The 14,281-nt window shown below is 45.9% G+C and overlaps 2 protein-coding genes across 3 annotated transcripts in view; one reads left to right on the top strand and one right to left on the bottom strand.

The window, feature by feature from the left end:
* Nucleotides 1-4,214, top strand: part of Gm19410 (predicted gene, 19410) — a 52,762-nt gene extending 48,548 nt beyond the window's left edge. Inside the window, exons 30-33 of one of the 2 annotated variants that reach the window (NM_001370844.1) lie at nt 883-1,119; nt 1,477-1,954; nt 3,477-3,576; nt 4,129-4,213. In NM_001370844.1, the coding sequence (NP_001357773.1) occupies nt 883-1,119; nt 1,477-1,954; nt 3,477-3,576; nt 4,129-4,158 (845 nt within the window). In that variant the 3' untranslated portion in view covers nt 4,159-4,213. Of the gene's footprint in view, nt 1-882; nt 1,120-1,476; nt 1,955-3,476 lie in introns of both variants that reach the window. The other variant, XM_006509234.4, reaches the window with a different exon arrangement.
* A 6,660-nt stretch (nt 4,215-10,874) lies between these two features.
* On the bottom strand, nt 10,875-12,725 carry Cldn23 (claudin 23). The gene has a single exon (NM_027998.4). The coding sequence runs from the start codon at nt 12,496-12,498 to the stop codon at nt 11,608-11,610; it is 891 nt and encodes a 296-aa protein (NP_082274.1). The 5' UTR covers nt 12,499-12,725; the 3' UTR covers nt 10,875-11,607.
* Nucleotides 12,726-14,281: the final 1,556 nt, after the last annotated feature.

A 14,281-nucleotide genomic window follows, 5' to 3' on the forward strand; every position in this document is an offset into this window, starting at 1 on the left:
GGTATAGCTCTTGCCTAGTACACAAGGGACTTCAGGTAGAATCTTTAGCAACACACATACACACTTGAACTCTGAAGTGGAGCTAGCCTATTCTACTCCTCCATTGTAGCTACTTTTAATGTTGATTGAGCCTCAGACCATCAACTTGGGGACAGCCAGATGGGCACATTAGTCTTAAGAAAATGCTGATCTTTAGTTTTTGTGACAGACAAATCTCTACAAAAGTGTGCTAGTCATGTGGAGACCCCCAGAGTCTTGACTTGGTGGGGACATAAATTTTAGATGTCTGCCAATGACAGGTGGCTACCCAGGTTTTGCTAAGAACTTGCTAAGTTCTTAGAACTACAGGAAGCAGCTTTTCACCTTTGTATAAGTTTGCATCACATACATCTCTGTGGTACAGTGCCTGGGATATCTCACAAGGTAAGACCTCATTACAAGTTTGAGATTAAGCCTTGAAGAGTGATCCCAAGTGAGAAATGGCTCTCTTATTCACATTATAAAAGGAATGACAAACTTTACAGTTTCCATGGTTTCACTAACAATAGTTTTCTTTCCAAGGAATTTCTTGTTCTGTGATTTGAGTGAAGTGTGCCCACAATGTAGTCTTAAATGACTAGGAGATCCCCTCAATTTTTCTTAAGGTGGGCCCTTGTGATATGTTTAAAGCCATACCGATCTATGAAGAATTATCTGTTACTGAGAGCCCAATTAACTAGAGCCCAATTAACTAAAAGGAATCAAATTGAAGAGCTATCTAATTTGTTTGAAACATCTGTGTCATATGTCTTTAATGTATTTGTAAAAAGCTTGTAGAAAACTCCCCTGGAGCCTAATCTCACACTTAATATAGTTTTGGTTCGGGAATGGGCTGATGTACAGGTAACAACAGCTGCTCAAGAGACAATGGAGGATGCAGTCATATCTGTCTACCGAATCCCGAGGGCAAGACTTGCTGGTGTCCCAATGGGTACTGCTTGGTTGATGGCCACACATGCGTGGAAGCTGTCCAGTGCTCTCCAATGTCACAATGCTGTAAGGACGGTCAGAGGTGCATTTCCAAGGAGCAAATTTGTGATGGTCACGTTGACTGTCTGGATGGTTCTGATGAAGTGGACTGTGAGTACCTCCCACCCAGCACTCATTGTGTCTTAGTGTTCATGGCTTTTGGAAGTACCCAATACAATACCACTCCTTAACTATTTATCCTATATATCACTGCCATGTTAGCACTGGGTTTTGTTACTGGACAACATCAAATTCCAACTTCCGGGCATATAAATTGTTATGCATTCCTCTGGAAATCTAATATGCCTTTGGTTTTAGGACAGGGAGCATGAGAGTGGATTGTAAGAAGCTGGACAGTTGTTTGAACAGGTCTTGATACCACCAGCTTAAATAGAATGACTGACTGAGTAACCACAGCACAGGGGAAGGAGGTTAGGCCAACGATTTCATCTGTCTTGGTCTTTGTAGGTTTAAATCCAGGTAACGTCCATTCAACATCAATACTTAAGAAGCCAGAAGCTCGGAAAAGGTTGATATCAGAAGCTTTCAAACTTTTTCAGGCTACTGAGTCTACCACAAATGTATATCTAGGAGAAGAAGAAATGAGACACCCTGTTAGAAAAACACTAACCAGTCAAATGCCTGCATCAGGGAGCAAGGTCCCAGAAACCAAGGGAAGGGCAGAAACTCGTCAGTCCAAGGATTTACAGACAGCAACACATATGTCCTGTAGCCAAGACTTTTGCAACGGGAGAGGGACCTGCATAATGGAAGGAAAACTGAGAAAATGTCGATGCCTGGTGGAATATGGCGGAGAGTTCTGCCAAGAAGCAGCGCGTGGCCCTGTCAGTGGCTACGTAGCCCTGGGTGGAGCCGTTGCTTTATCAGCTGCTCTGGCCATTTGGGGGCTGTTTCTACATTCCAGAAGGGAACGGAAATTCAAGAGGTGAGTGGCTATGAGTGTCTTTGTGTGAGAATTACATTTCAAGGGCAGCTTATAATATATGATGAGTAGGGTTGAAGACTTAAGTACATTCTAGGAATCCATTTTCTGAGGAGCGATTTGGATGAGGCCCTTGTTAAATGGCCAGGAAAGGCAGTAATCTCCTTGAGATCCGAGGTGTGTGATACGGTGTTGGAGGTGAGAAATTCCCAAGGGTAAATAAAACCTGCTGTGCTAAGGCCAGTCTGTGACAAGAAGCTTCAGGAAGGAAAGGGAGGGTATCCCCCACCCATGATGAGATAGGTCAGCACCAGGGACTGCAGGAATGTTTGTTAGGAGGTTAGTCATTTGCCAGGATGCCAGGCTGGTTGTCACAGACAGCATGAATGCATGCTCTCAAGAAGTCTGAGCAGATTGCTCTTCTTTGATGTTCTTCTTGGTTGGTGGATGGTGGACATCTTCCTTTCTCCTTCACAATGTCTTCCTCCTCTTTTGTGTCTGCACCCCCTCTCCTTAGGGAGGTGGTCTTGTTGTTGTGGGGTTCTTGTTTTGGACTCGTGTAACTTAATTGTCTCCTTGGAGACCCTGTCATCACCATCTATATTTCATTAATTTGGAGACATCAGTGGGGCACAGCTTAGCCCATACCCAGAGGTGAAATTCGGGGATAATGTGAAGAAGCTACACTAAATTTTATCCAAGGGCAAGAAGGTCATTAAAAAAACAAACAACAGCCAGATGGTACTCCTGCCATTGTGAGGTAGAGAGAGAGGGAAGGCGCGCTTGAAGGAGGTGATGCTGAGAAGGAGCAATAGGCAGCTGACAGATGAGTTACAAAGGAGCCTGATGCTCGAGGAACTGCCTTGCTGTTCTGTCTTCGGTTCACAGACTGAGGAAAAGGCAGGAGTATGACCGTGTCCAAGCGAAGGCTGGCTGGTTAATGTGCGACTGGTCTACTCTCCGTCCTTCTTCCATGTTTTCCTGCTTTCTTACTTCACTTACTGTGTCCTGCTGTCCCTTACCTGTCCCTAAAGTTATTTCTCATTGACTGGTCACTGAGCTTCCTTCAGGGGAGAAACAATACTTTATTTTCCTAGTAACAAATATTAATGGACCGAACTATCATCTATTTTAGATCATTTGCTTTATTTAAGAAGCGATTAAAATGAAACACAGTTTCTATGTAATTAACCATGACAGCAGAAATATAAATATATATATATATACATATATATATATATAATTTATTTAGTTTTATGTTGAGTGCATGGTGTTTACCTAGATATATGCATTATGTATGTCTGCTATGTATGTCCAGTACCTTCAAAGGCCAGAAGAGACCCCTGTAACTGGAGTTTCAGACAGTTCTGAGCCTCCACATGGGTACTGGAAACTGAATTTTCATCCTCTGCAAGGGCAGGAAATGAATGTTAAGAACTGAGGCATCTCTCCCCTCACTGTAATAATATTTTAATCTTGGTTCCTAGGCAAGCTATTCCTTTGACATCATTTTCTTTGATTGTAGAACATCATCAAGAAATTTGGACTATGATAAAGAAAATAACCAAGAGGAAGAAAATCTAATGAAGAGTGAGACTTTTGTCAACGAAGTCTATGATGACCAGGTATGCGGAGGGAGCCAGGGAGGTTTATCTCAGGAAAAGAGGTGGTGAGGCACGCTTAAAGAATGAGATTGTGGGGCCTGGAGAGATTGCTCAGTGGTTAAGAGCACTGATTGCTCTTTCAGTAGGTCCTGAGTTCAATTCCCAGCAACCACATGGTGGCTCACAACCTTCTGTAATGGAATCAGATGCAGTCTACTAGTGTGTCTGAAGACAGCTACAGAACTCATTTACATAAAATAAATAAATCTTTTAAAAAGTGAGATTGTGAATAGTCCTAAGTGGGCAAGTGTGGCTGTAATTTATAGTAAACTTCTGCTTTCACAGTCTTTGGTCTTCAGCTATGATTTGGAGAATCAAAATAAAACATGCGTGAAATAGACATTTCAGTAGCATGCACACAGGGCAAATGATATTGGGAGTGGGGTAGGCTGCTATAAGGATTTGAGTTACCCCAAAAACGTAGGTACCCTAACCCCATGACCTCTACTAACATATTTAGTTCCATTAACTTATTTTCTTGTTTGTTCTCTAATTTCAACTCTCTTCCCACAGGAATCCTTAACCTCGTTACAAACTGAATGACCTCATTAACAGAAAAACAGAGCTGAAACATTTAAATAAATGCTGCTTGAATGCTGTTTGTTGTACGATTTATTAACTTTCCTAACGGTTTGTGGTAAATACTGACCACTTCTTCAAGTGATTCCTTCTTAAATTAGAGATGGTCGTCTGGTATTTTTGATCACCTCATGGAGATTAGAAAACTGTAGACCCTTAGATATGGTGAGAATCCAGTTTGGCTTCTATGTAGCTTAGGCTCTGACTCCGCTCCAAGCACTCGTCAACCCAAGTCGTGGGACCCAGTGGCAGTCGGAAGTTCTAGATTTAAATCTGAGCTCTGATGCTGGCTTTGAGACAGTCCTCTGAACCAGTTTTCTAGTTTACCAAAGAGAGGGATCTTCTTGCCATTCCAGGTAAAATCCAAGTTTCTGTATAATGGCAAATGGTCAAGGATTTGCTCTCTAGTATCACTAGCCTGGATAAATTTCACTTCCGGGTTGGCAATTGTTTATAAAGAACATTTCCTTTATGATAACGTCAGTCAATTTTGAAACTAATGGGGCAGGTAAAAGTACTTTGTAGATATAGAGTCTCAGACACATGATATGTCTCATGCTATTTAAAATAACATTAGTGGGTACTGTGGTCATCAACATAGGATATAGGCTACACCAGGATTAATCCTAAGTAGCTCTTGCTCATTGAGGACCACACAAGTGGTTGGCCTGCTCATCTTGCTAGGTATACTGCTTCATGGCGAATCAAAGGCATTGAATTTGTGATGTGTATAGGGTCACAGTGATAGTATGGTTCAAAACATGGTAGAAGCAACCTTGGGCAAGTCACTTTGTCCTATACAAGACCTATGAATGGCTTAGCATGGTACCAGTCACGAGTCTAAATTGTAGTAAGCCCGATGTCATTTGGGAGAGTTTCCTTGCTTGGGATCTTTCCTAGCCTTTTGCATATTGCCTTAGAGAATGAGCTTGTGCCAGCCACCAATCCCGATGAGAAGCCCTAGGCTTATTACTGGGGGCAAAGCATAAAATGTTCCATGTTCTTCAATGAGGTATGAAATCTTCTAAGTAAAGATCAACGTGACCGGAAGAACGCATGCCAGGGAGCCTCCCTTCCTGATTAGGCTGCACTAGGTCTTTCTGGCTAGAAGGTAGGACAAGCATCATTAAGTTGTGCAGAAGCTCAGCCGTACCAGAGAAAACTCATCTCTACCTTCCAGTACCCTGTGTCCCTTCAGTCACAAAAGGAATTTGTTCTTTCTACCTCCTGGAAGCTAACATCACTGACCATTCTGCCCTTGACAAGTCCCTGGCTTTACTCTTCACACGTGTATGAAAATGCCATGAAAAAAAAAATCGGGCTCCAAGGCAGGTGATGTACATCACTGTTATCCCTTTGCATAGGATGGCGTTGCTTCCTTGGTCCCCTCAGGACATTTATCCTTCTTCCAGACCCTCAGGCCTTATGTTCTGGCTTGCTCAGTCAACTTCTGCAAGCTCAGTGCTTGAATGTGACTGTCAGTCGCTCCTCAGACCCAGATTCCAATGCAGACCTCAGAAATTCCTACCATTTCAGGGGAAGAAGGCTGTGGCCACAGTCAGGCAGTTCCAAGTGTGCTGTGCCTCACCCCACTCCTCCTCGCATCCCATGTCTGGACTATCTATGTTTCCCATGAGTGTGTGTCTCAGTATATGCCATCTGAATCTATTGTAACATATCCCTTAACGCCTTTCTCCATTCAAGAATTTAGACAACATACTGAATGTCCTTTTCAGCAAAAGGCATGATTTTAGAATTGATTCTCAAGACTATATTTAACAATTCCTAACCATCCCTACCTCTTGAGCTGGCTTGTCAATTTCATAACTTTTTGACTGGCAGAAATGATGCATTTTAAACCATAAGAGCCTCCTAGTGTGCCAATGTCTATGTTATATGTTAATTTATCAGTTTCTTTACACTTCTTGCCAGAACCTCAAGTTTATAGCTGTCTTCTTCAGGGTTACTATTGCTATGAGGAAACACCATGACCAAAAGCAACTTCAGAAGGAGAGGGTGTCTTTGGCTTACATATCCTGAATCACAGCCCATTTAGAGAAACCCAGGCAAGAACTCAAACAGGGCAGGAACCTGGAGGCAGAAGCTCATATAGAGGCCTTGGACGGGTGTTGTTTACTGGCTTGCTCAGCCTGCTCTCTTACAGAACTCAGGGTCAGAAGTCCAGGGGTGGCCCTACACACAATGGACTGGGCCCTCCCACATCAATCAGTAATTAAAAAAAAAGATCTACAGGCTTGCATATGGCCCATTCATATGGAGTCGTGTTCTCAATTGAGGTTCCCTGCTGTTAAGAGGACTCTAGCTTGTGTCAAGTTGACCTAAAACTAGGCAGCACAATAACATAATTGCCCATGAGTAAATAGAGCAGGAAATTCACGATAGAAGCAAAACCTCTGGGTGTTCTTCTGGAAAAATAAGGATCTTTAGAAAGAAATGTTGTTAATTGGCCCGTGCATTGGGCTCAAAGACATACCACACACATGACTTTCTATGTTTGCTAGCATTTTTTTTTTTTGTTTTTTGCCAGCAAGTTAAATTAGGCACCTTAGCCTTCTTACAGAAAACAGCCAGGCAAAGGGGACTTCTGGGAGGATCCCTACTATTTTAACTCCAGGAAGGCTTAAGGAATTCAAAGAAAGTGAAACTCTGAGTATGGGAGTTTGTGGCTCCCAGATCAACTTCTAGCATTTATGCCAATCAGCTTCCTGAGCGTGCCCTGTCCAGATGTTATGCCCTGTCCAGATGTTCTGTGTGCTCTCAGCCGAGCTTTGAACTGTTACCTTCAGGGGACTAAAGTGAAGGAGGCCCTCTGGTAATATCCAACAGTCTTTCCAGGATGACAGATGAAGCAAGGGCAAGTCTCACACCAGCAGCATAGAACACACATATGCTAGGAAAGCCGACTACACTGTTGAGCTCCTGGTAACCCAGTGGTAAGAGGAATCAATTTTGGAGCACCATGGCCATAAATGGCTGTGGTGTAGGGAGGAGGTTGGCAAGGGCATTAGCCACGCAAGTGGCAAAAGTGCTTGAAATCTGTGAAGTAATATTTCTGCTCGTTCAGGCCTCTCTCCATCTAACAGACACATCACTTTCCAAGTGGGACAGCTGACTCATGCCCTTGTCAGTCTTGACAATGTGTAAATCAAGTCTTCTGTTTCATTCTTTTGTTCTGTTGTCTGACACAGGGTCATGCTATGCTGGCCAGATTGACTGTGGACTCCCAATCCTCCTACCTTGGCCCTCTCCCCTGCCCTGCAAGTGCTGGAATTATAGTTATAAGCACCACCCTGAAGGCAGCCCTCCACATCCCCCCACTCACCAGCATTGTCCCTGCCGCTGAGCTTTATCTGTGTCTTCCTTGTTTTGAACAAGTTGATCTTTGTGTCCGTGACCTTCTTTCTCATTACAGGAGGACTAGGGGAAGAGTCATTTCATTGCTTGCTGCATAATGAGAGCACAGAGGAACATGGGTAGGGGTGGGTGGCAAGAAAGGCTGGGGATTTTAAACACTTTTTTTATTGGAAGTAGTAGATAACTGAGACTCTATTTTTATTCTTCTCACATGGGTAAGAGCTCATCTGTCACTACAGATGACATCCCCCTGGGAATTGGGAACAGTGGTCATATATATATATGTGTGTGTGTGTGTGTGTGTGTGTGTGTGTGGTGTATGCAAGGAGCAAGCATCACAATGTCCCTAGGCTGGCAACAAACTCACAATACAGCCTTGTATGACCTTGAACTTCTAATCCTCCCATGTCTCCTTTCCAAATTCTGGGAATATAGGCATGCACCATCACACCCTGAGAATCCCAGGCTGTGGGCTTCCAGTTACTTGCCTGATGGTTTATAAGGCTAGTCATACCTTGGCAGAATAGAGTGTTCCTTGGCATCTAGCTAGTCATATGTCAAATAGCTTTTTATTCTAGAAGCATTCTACAATGCTAATTGTATTTGTTCCAGAATGTGTCTCATACAAAAGATATTATTATTTGCCCAACAGAGAGCAAATGTCAAGATGTACCTAGCCTCCATTGCTAGCTTCTAGTCCTTACCATGCTATTGTTGAATGGAGGAAAGTGGAGGAGAGAAGAAAGAAACCAGGTCCGGGGAAGTGGATTCTGCCATCCCTGGTGCTCCCATTCTCTTCTTTCACTGTTCTGGTCCAACGTTTCCTTTTCCTGTCTCACTGTTCCTAAAATATCATCCCCCTTCCTCCATCTCCTGACCCTGACTTACTGTTCTCCATCCTATTCTATGATGGCCTTCAGTAGAGTATGCCAGAGTCAAATTGTTTCTTTTTCCAGTGTCCATGAGTGTGCCTGCAAAATGTCAGGTGTTTAAAATACTTACTGGGTGGATGACCTGTGCAATAAAGGAGAGGCGGTTTTCGGAAGCAGCCTGCCAGCCCTTCCCATAGCCTCCACGTGGATAAACAGCTTCTGCTCTGAAAACCACACCTCACTTAGTGAGGCTTGCATCCCAGGGAAAGCCTTACAGGCCTAGCCGATACTGTGTAAAGCGACCTCTTCTTTTGCCGGCACTACAGTCTCCTAGGCAAACTTGGGGAGCATGGATAGCCTGTAAGCCTTAAATGGTGTCATGTGCTCTCTGTGCTGGCCTGAGAGGGTTTATCATAGGTGTAAAAAGCTTGATGGCAGAGCTGTCCTAAGTCAGTGAACCATCGTCAGTCAGTGCCGCATCTTGATTGGTCAGTATCAACCTCAGGATCGTACTCACAGCAAGACTCCAGAGTTTGCCTCCTCCAGCATCTTGTTTGAAGCCCATTGTGTGGTGTTTCTGTGGCAGAGGATGACCCCTGGGTCAAGAAAGGATCCCAAACCTACGCAGGAGTCTCATTCCATGCTGTCCTGAAGAATTTTTTTTATGACAAAATACGTGTATTTTTAAAGGGAAGTTTGAATCCATTTCTGCTGATGGGGTGGGGGGAGGGATAGTTTTAGCTTCCAGGGATCAAATTTCAATCATCAGAGAGCAAGGTCTATAAGCCAGAGAGAGTACGTGAGGGGCAAAAAGCGAAAGGCTCAAGAGACCAACTGTGTTCAATAGTAGCGCATACTAGCCGAACTTGGAGTCAAGATGCAGGTAAAATTCAGTACTTTCAAGAAACCAGGTCCTCCCACTTGTTAGCTACCTCTAGACCTCAGAACCTCCTGCCGCTGTCTTTGACGTGGGAGCTGAGTACATCCGGGCTACCCTTCTATATTCCTAGCTCCACGCCCATAGTATGCTGTCCGGTTTCAGATCAACTCAACAGAAGCTAGGGTTATCTGAAAGGCGAGAGCCTCAATTGAGAAAATGTCTCCATAAGAGTAGGACATTTTCTCAATTAGTGATCAATGCAGGTGGGGGTCCAGCCCACTGTGGGTGGTAGCATCCCTGGGCTGGTAGCCCTGGGTTTTATAAGAAAGCAGGCTGATCAAGCCAGTATGCAACACTCTTCCATGGCCTTGCCCTATTTGAGTTCCTGTCCTGAGTTCCTTCTTCTTTCAGTGATGGGCTATGATGTGGAAGTGTAAGCCAAATAAGCCCTTTTCTCCCCAACTTTCTTTTGGCCATGGTGTTTCATCACAGCAATTGAAATCCTGACTGATATACACTCAGTAAGCTTCCCCTTTCTAAAGCATCTGTGTAGTAGGTACTCTGACATCCGGTGATGCATGCCCTCCTGCGCATGCCCTCCTGCCTCCAACTGCAATTAAGTGAGCCAGAGTCCCAGCTGAGGCTTTGCCACTTGGTGTACCTCCAGGACCATGTACACTGGGCTGGTGATTCTCATCCTTCCTAATGCTGTGACCTTTTAATATAGTTCCTCATGTTGTAGTGACCACCCCCAACCAGAAAATTACTTCATTGCTACTTCATAGCTGGAATTTTGCTACGGTTATAAACCATAATGTAAATACCTGATATGCAGGATAGGCAAGACCCCCCTTTCGGGGGTCACAACCCACAGGTTGAGAACCTCTGCACTGTGGTCTTCTGGGGTCTTCTTAATGAAGTTTCAGAGGTCTCTGGCATTGGAATCTGCATTTGAAAGATTAACTAAAGTGATAGATGTTAAAGTTGGGGTCCTTAAGCAAACAAGATGATTGCACTCCAAAGTGGCACGGGCTGCGAACTTCGAACTCCTACCTTCTTGGTCCTCCACAAGCTACAGTTCCTCCGACTGTAGCCCTCCAGCATCAGCACTGCCTCCATGTTTCCTTCCCACTCCTTAATTTTCAATAACAGGTTCAGTTCAGTTAAAGGCGCTTTTAGCTCCAGTGTTTAGGCAGTCAGAGCTGTAGGGGATTTCAGCTCCCTCATGCACTCACAGCTGCCTAGCTGGGACAAGAAGTACCTGGGCCAGAAGAGGACCAGAGCTCTACTATTCTGTCCCTGAAACTGGTGCTGCTGGTTTTTTTTTTTTTTTCCCTTTCAACAATAGACTTGGCTTGCACTGAAAACAGCCAGATCCCGAAAACAACAAAGCCAATGGGGATTTAAGTGGGGCCCCTTGGCTCCTTTTAGTAATCTTAGGCGGAGAAGGGCGAAGATGTGAGTGCTCGATTGCAGACAGGTGGCTCAGATGCCAGGAAACTGCTGAGTGACAAATGCTGAGATTCCCCACAGACGCCGGAGACAGGCTTTTTTGTAGGGATACCGAAACTGACATTTACAATTTTTATTTATAAATAAGATATATACATATGGATGTTAGCCAAAGGCAACTTAACAGTTCATTTTGTACAAAATATATCTCTGTTCAGGGCGAGGTATCTCGGGAACAGGACAGTGTAGCATCGCCTTGGCTTTTGGAAGACAAGCTCAACCTCCTACACAGAAACAAGTGATTAGAAAAGATAAATACTATATATGCACAGAGAAATATAAATAGGAGTTAAACAAGTCACTTCACTTCATAAAAGCCATTAAAGCTGCTGGCTTTATGTCATAACCTTCAAATATAGCCAGACTTAACATTTTTGGCCATTTATGTTCTCTGGAGACTGAAGCAGGGAGAAAAGCAAAAAACCTCGAGAATGATGTTTGTGAAGGCTCACGGTAACTTAGAATACTGTACGTTCAGGGACGTTTTAAAGCCTGTTGGCTGATTGCAATTTTGTTGCTACTGCGATGAACAGTATGCAAAGAAAACACTACGCACTCTTGTCACTGCATAAGAAGACCTGGTCCCTCTGGAGAGAAAAGTAAAACTCCTTAAAAGATAAATGAACCCAACCTAGTATTTGGAGAGGAGTTTGGCCCTAGAAAAGGAAGGCTTGCCCTCCAGTTAGAGGAAGGCGACCAGGGTTCTAGTTGCAGATGTACTGGCAGAAGTTCAAGTCACCCTCAGACTCCAGGCAGAGCTCAGGTGAACCCTGTCTACAGGTCGGAGTCACAGGGCAGCGAATTTTGGCAGGGCCGAGTGCTGCGAGAGGAGGAACCACCTTGGGAGGTGGCTGTCTTCTTTTCTTCTCCCTCAAGCACATCCATCGGGTTGGTGTAGGACTTGGGTGGCGGTCGTGGCATCGGGAATCCAACCTTGAGCTTGCTGGTGTCCCTGTGCTCTGCGGTGGGAGGAGGCCGATGCTGTCCGTCGCTGTAGTACTTGATGGCAGGTGTGAGCGCTGGTTCCGGCCAGTCCACGTAGACGGTGCTGATGCTGCTGCGGCGCGGGCCTGCTGGGGGCGCCTTGCGACAGCGGCGACAACGCTCTTCACACCAGGGCGCAAAGCTGAGCGCCAGAGAGAAGCCGCCCAGAAGCAGCAGGCAGCTGCCTAGGTAGCCCAGCACCAGGCTGTAGCTGACCTGCACCGTGACCGGCGAGCTCGGGGCGGCCAGGACGTCGGGATCTGACAAGAAGTGGTTATACCAGGAGACCGGGATGAGGCTGAAGAGGCCAGCGACGAAAAACACCACGCCAGAGAGGCCCGCTAGCCCGTAGTGGGGCTCATCTTGCCAACAGCGCACACCGAGGGAAGCCAGCAGCAGCCCTAGGGCGGTAGTGGCCAGTGACGTGATCATGAGTCCCCGGGCCACCTGCACAGGCTGGGTCTGGAAGTAGTTCCACTCGTCGGGCTGGCCGCACTCGCGTTCGCGACTGCTCTGCTCGCGACATATGTCCCACAGCCCCTGGTACAGCACCACGTCCACTGGCTGGTCCAGAAAGCCCTTCACCAGCCGCCAGCCCGGGGCCAGTGTACTGACAAGATTAAGCAGCAACCCGCAGGGCGTGAGCACCATGCCCAGCGTCATCACCACCGGCGTCCGCATCCTGCGTAGCCTCTTGGGTCCCTAGCAGCTGTGGCTGCTCCGCTGCGCACCCTGTCCTCGAATCTGCGAGGTTGCCGGGCTGGGTAGCAGCGATGCTCGCTGCGCTCTCTGGGCGCTCTTTGTCTCTCGCGCGGAACTGTCCCCACTGAGCCTCTCACACCAAGTCCCCTCCTCTCTCGCGTCCCAACCGCTCCGCCCTCTCGCCCAGCCGCTGTCCCTAATCGAAACCAGCTCCGAGTCCGGTCAGACCGAAACCGCGCGCCCAGGTGCGGCCCCCAAGGCCAAACCCTACCGGGTGGGAGGGGCGGGAGCGCCAGGGCCACTTGGCAAGGAGGCGACCTCGGACTCTGAGGACCCGGACACCCCACCCTAGCCCAGCCGCTCCTCCTAGCCCGGCCACTCCTCCCAGCCCGCCCGGATGGTTTAGGGCTCGAGCAAAGGTCGCCCCGCCCTCGCTCTCTCGCACTGCCTGCGCGCTTGTAGGCGGGACAAAGGGGGCGGGCCGCTAGTGTCGTCTCACCTGTCGCCTAGCTACACCTTCCCCTCTTCCCTTTCCTTCTCAGGTCCGGTCAGAAAGCAAAGCGTCCCTACACTGCCTCCAATTCTCCCCAACTCTGCCCGTGGGCCCTGCCAACACAAGTCTCTTTTCACTCCCAGCTGGTGACCAGCATCCCTCGAAAGTTTTGCGCTGCCATCTGCAGCCACGTAGGGCACAGTGGTGCGCTCAGGATGCACGGGACCTGTGTGCACCACGGTTTCCAGGCTCAGGGTGTATCCAAACAGTTGCATTATGGAAACTTTGCTAGACTTGCTTAATAAAGTCTCCACGCTCTGCCTGAAGTTTAACTCATATGAAAGGGAGAGTATTTCTGGGTTGAAGAGTTGCGAAAGAGTTTTCTCTTCAGTCTTGTAAAGTCCTGCAGTGACTTATGTGTGTGTGTTGGGGGGTGGGGGTGGCACCCTTCTCAGAGGAGAATGAGGGAAGGAACTAAATGGGGGTACTGGGAGGAGAAGGGGAGCTGTTTGGGATGTAAAGTGAATACATTTAAAAATTAATAACAAACCGTTTTTTTTTCAAGTGGATAAGAGGCTGACTCGATTTTCCCGTTCAGAACTTGGCGGGCCTATGATGTATTGGAGAAACCCAGAGGTTCTGCGAGGATGGAATATAATTGGTTATTATCCAAAGAATGTCAATTAGCTTTTTTTATTTTCATGGAAAAGGGCAAATTTGTAACCAATGAAATATAATTAGAAGGAGCACGATATTCACCTTGATTGGTTAAAAACGACAGCTTGAAAATCTGCATCGGCAAAGGCAGGAGCCAGTGATCCCTGATGTCACTGGTTTAGTGTGCAGCCTTTAATTAGCCAATTTGACAGAATACAATGTTTACAATCCACGTGCTTAGGTTTCTTTTTTAAAAGGTTTTTATAATGAGCGTATAATTACCCACAATAACGTAATATGTTTTGCTCATTGAATACCACCTACTTTGGCACTGCCTGTCAAACTCATCTTAACATTCCTGTTGGTCTAGGTATGAGCTGTTCACATTCTCCTTAAATACCTTTACATATTTAGAACATATTCACTTTATATTGGGCGAGAGTCATGCTTTTCCTTGAAAAATGCTTTCTTAACATATTTTTCTCTGTTCTATATATTTCTTACAATGGAAATGTATTTTTTATATAATTTGCTGTAATTAAAACTATTTACTAAAATCAGCCTGTTCAGTGCTGTAGATCATACTGCATCCCTGGAGAGCTACAGACTCTG

The sequence above is a fragment of the Mus musculus genome, chromosome 8 (genome assembly GCF_000001635.26).
Source record: "Mus musculus strain C57BL/6J chromosome 8, GRCm38.p6 C57BL/6J".
NCBI lineage: Eukaryota > Metazoa > Chordata > Mammalia > Rodentia > Muridae > Mus > Mus musculus.

What these genes read in the sequence shown, in the direction of transcription:
- Cldn23 (NM_027998.4), bottom strand. Translation starts at nt 12,498, where the DNA reads ATGCGGACGCCGGTGGTGATGACGCTGGGCATGGTGCTCACGCCCTGC.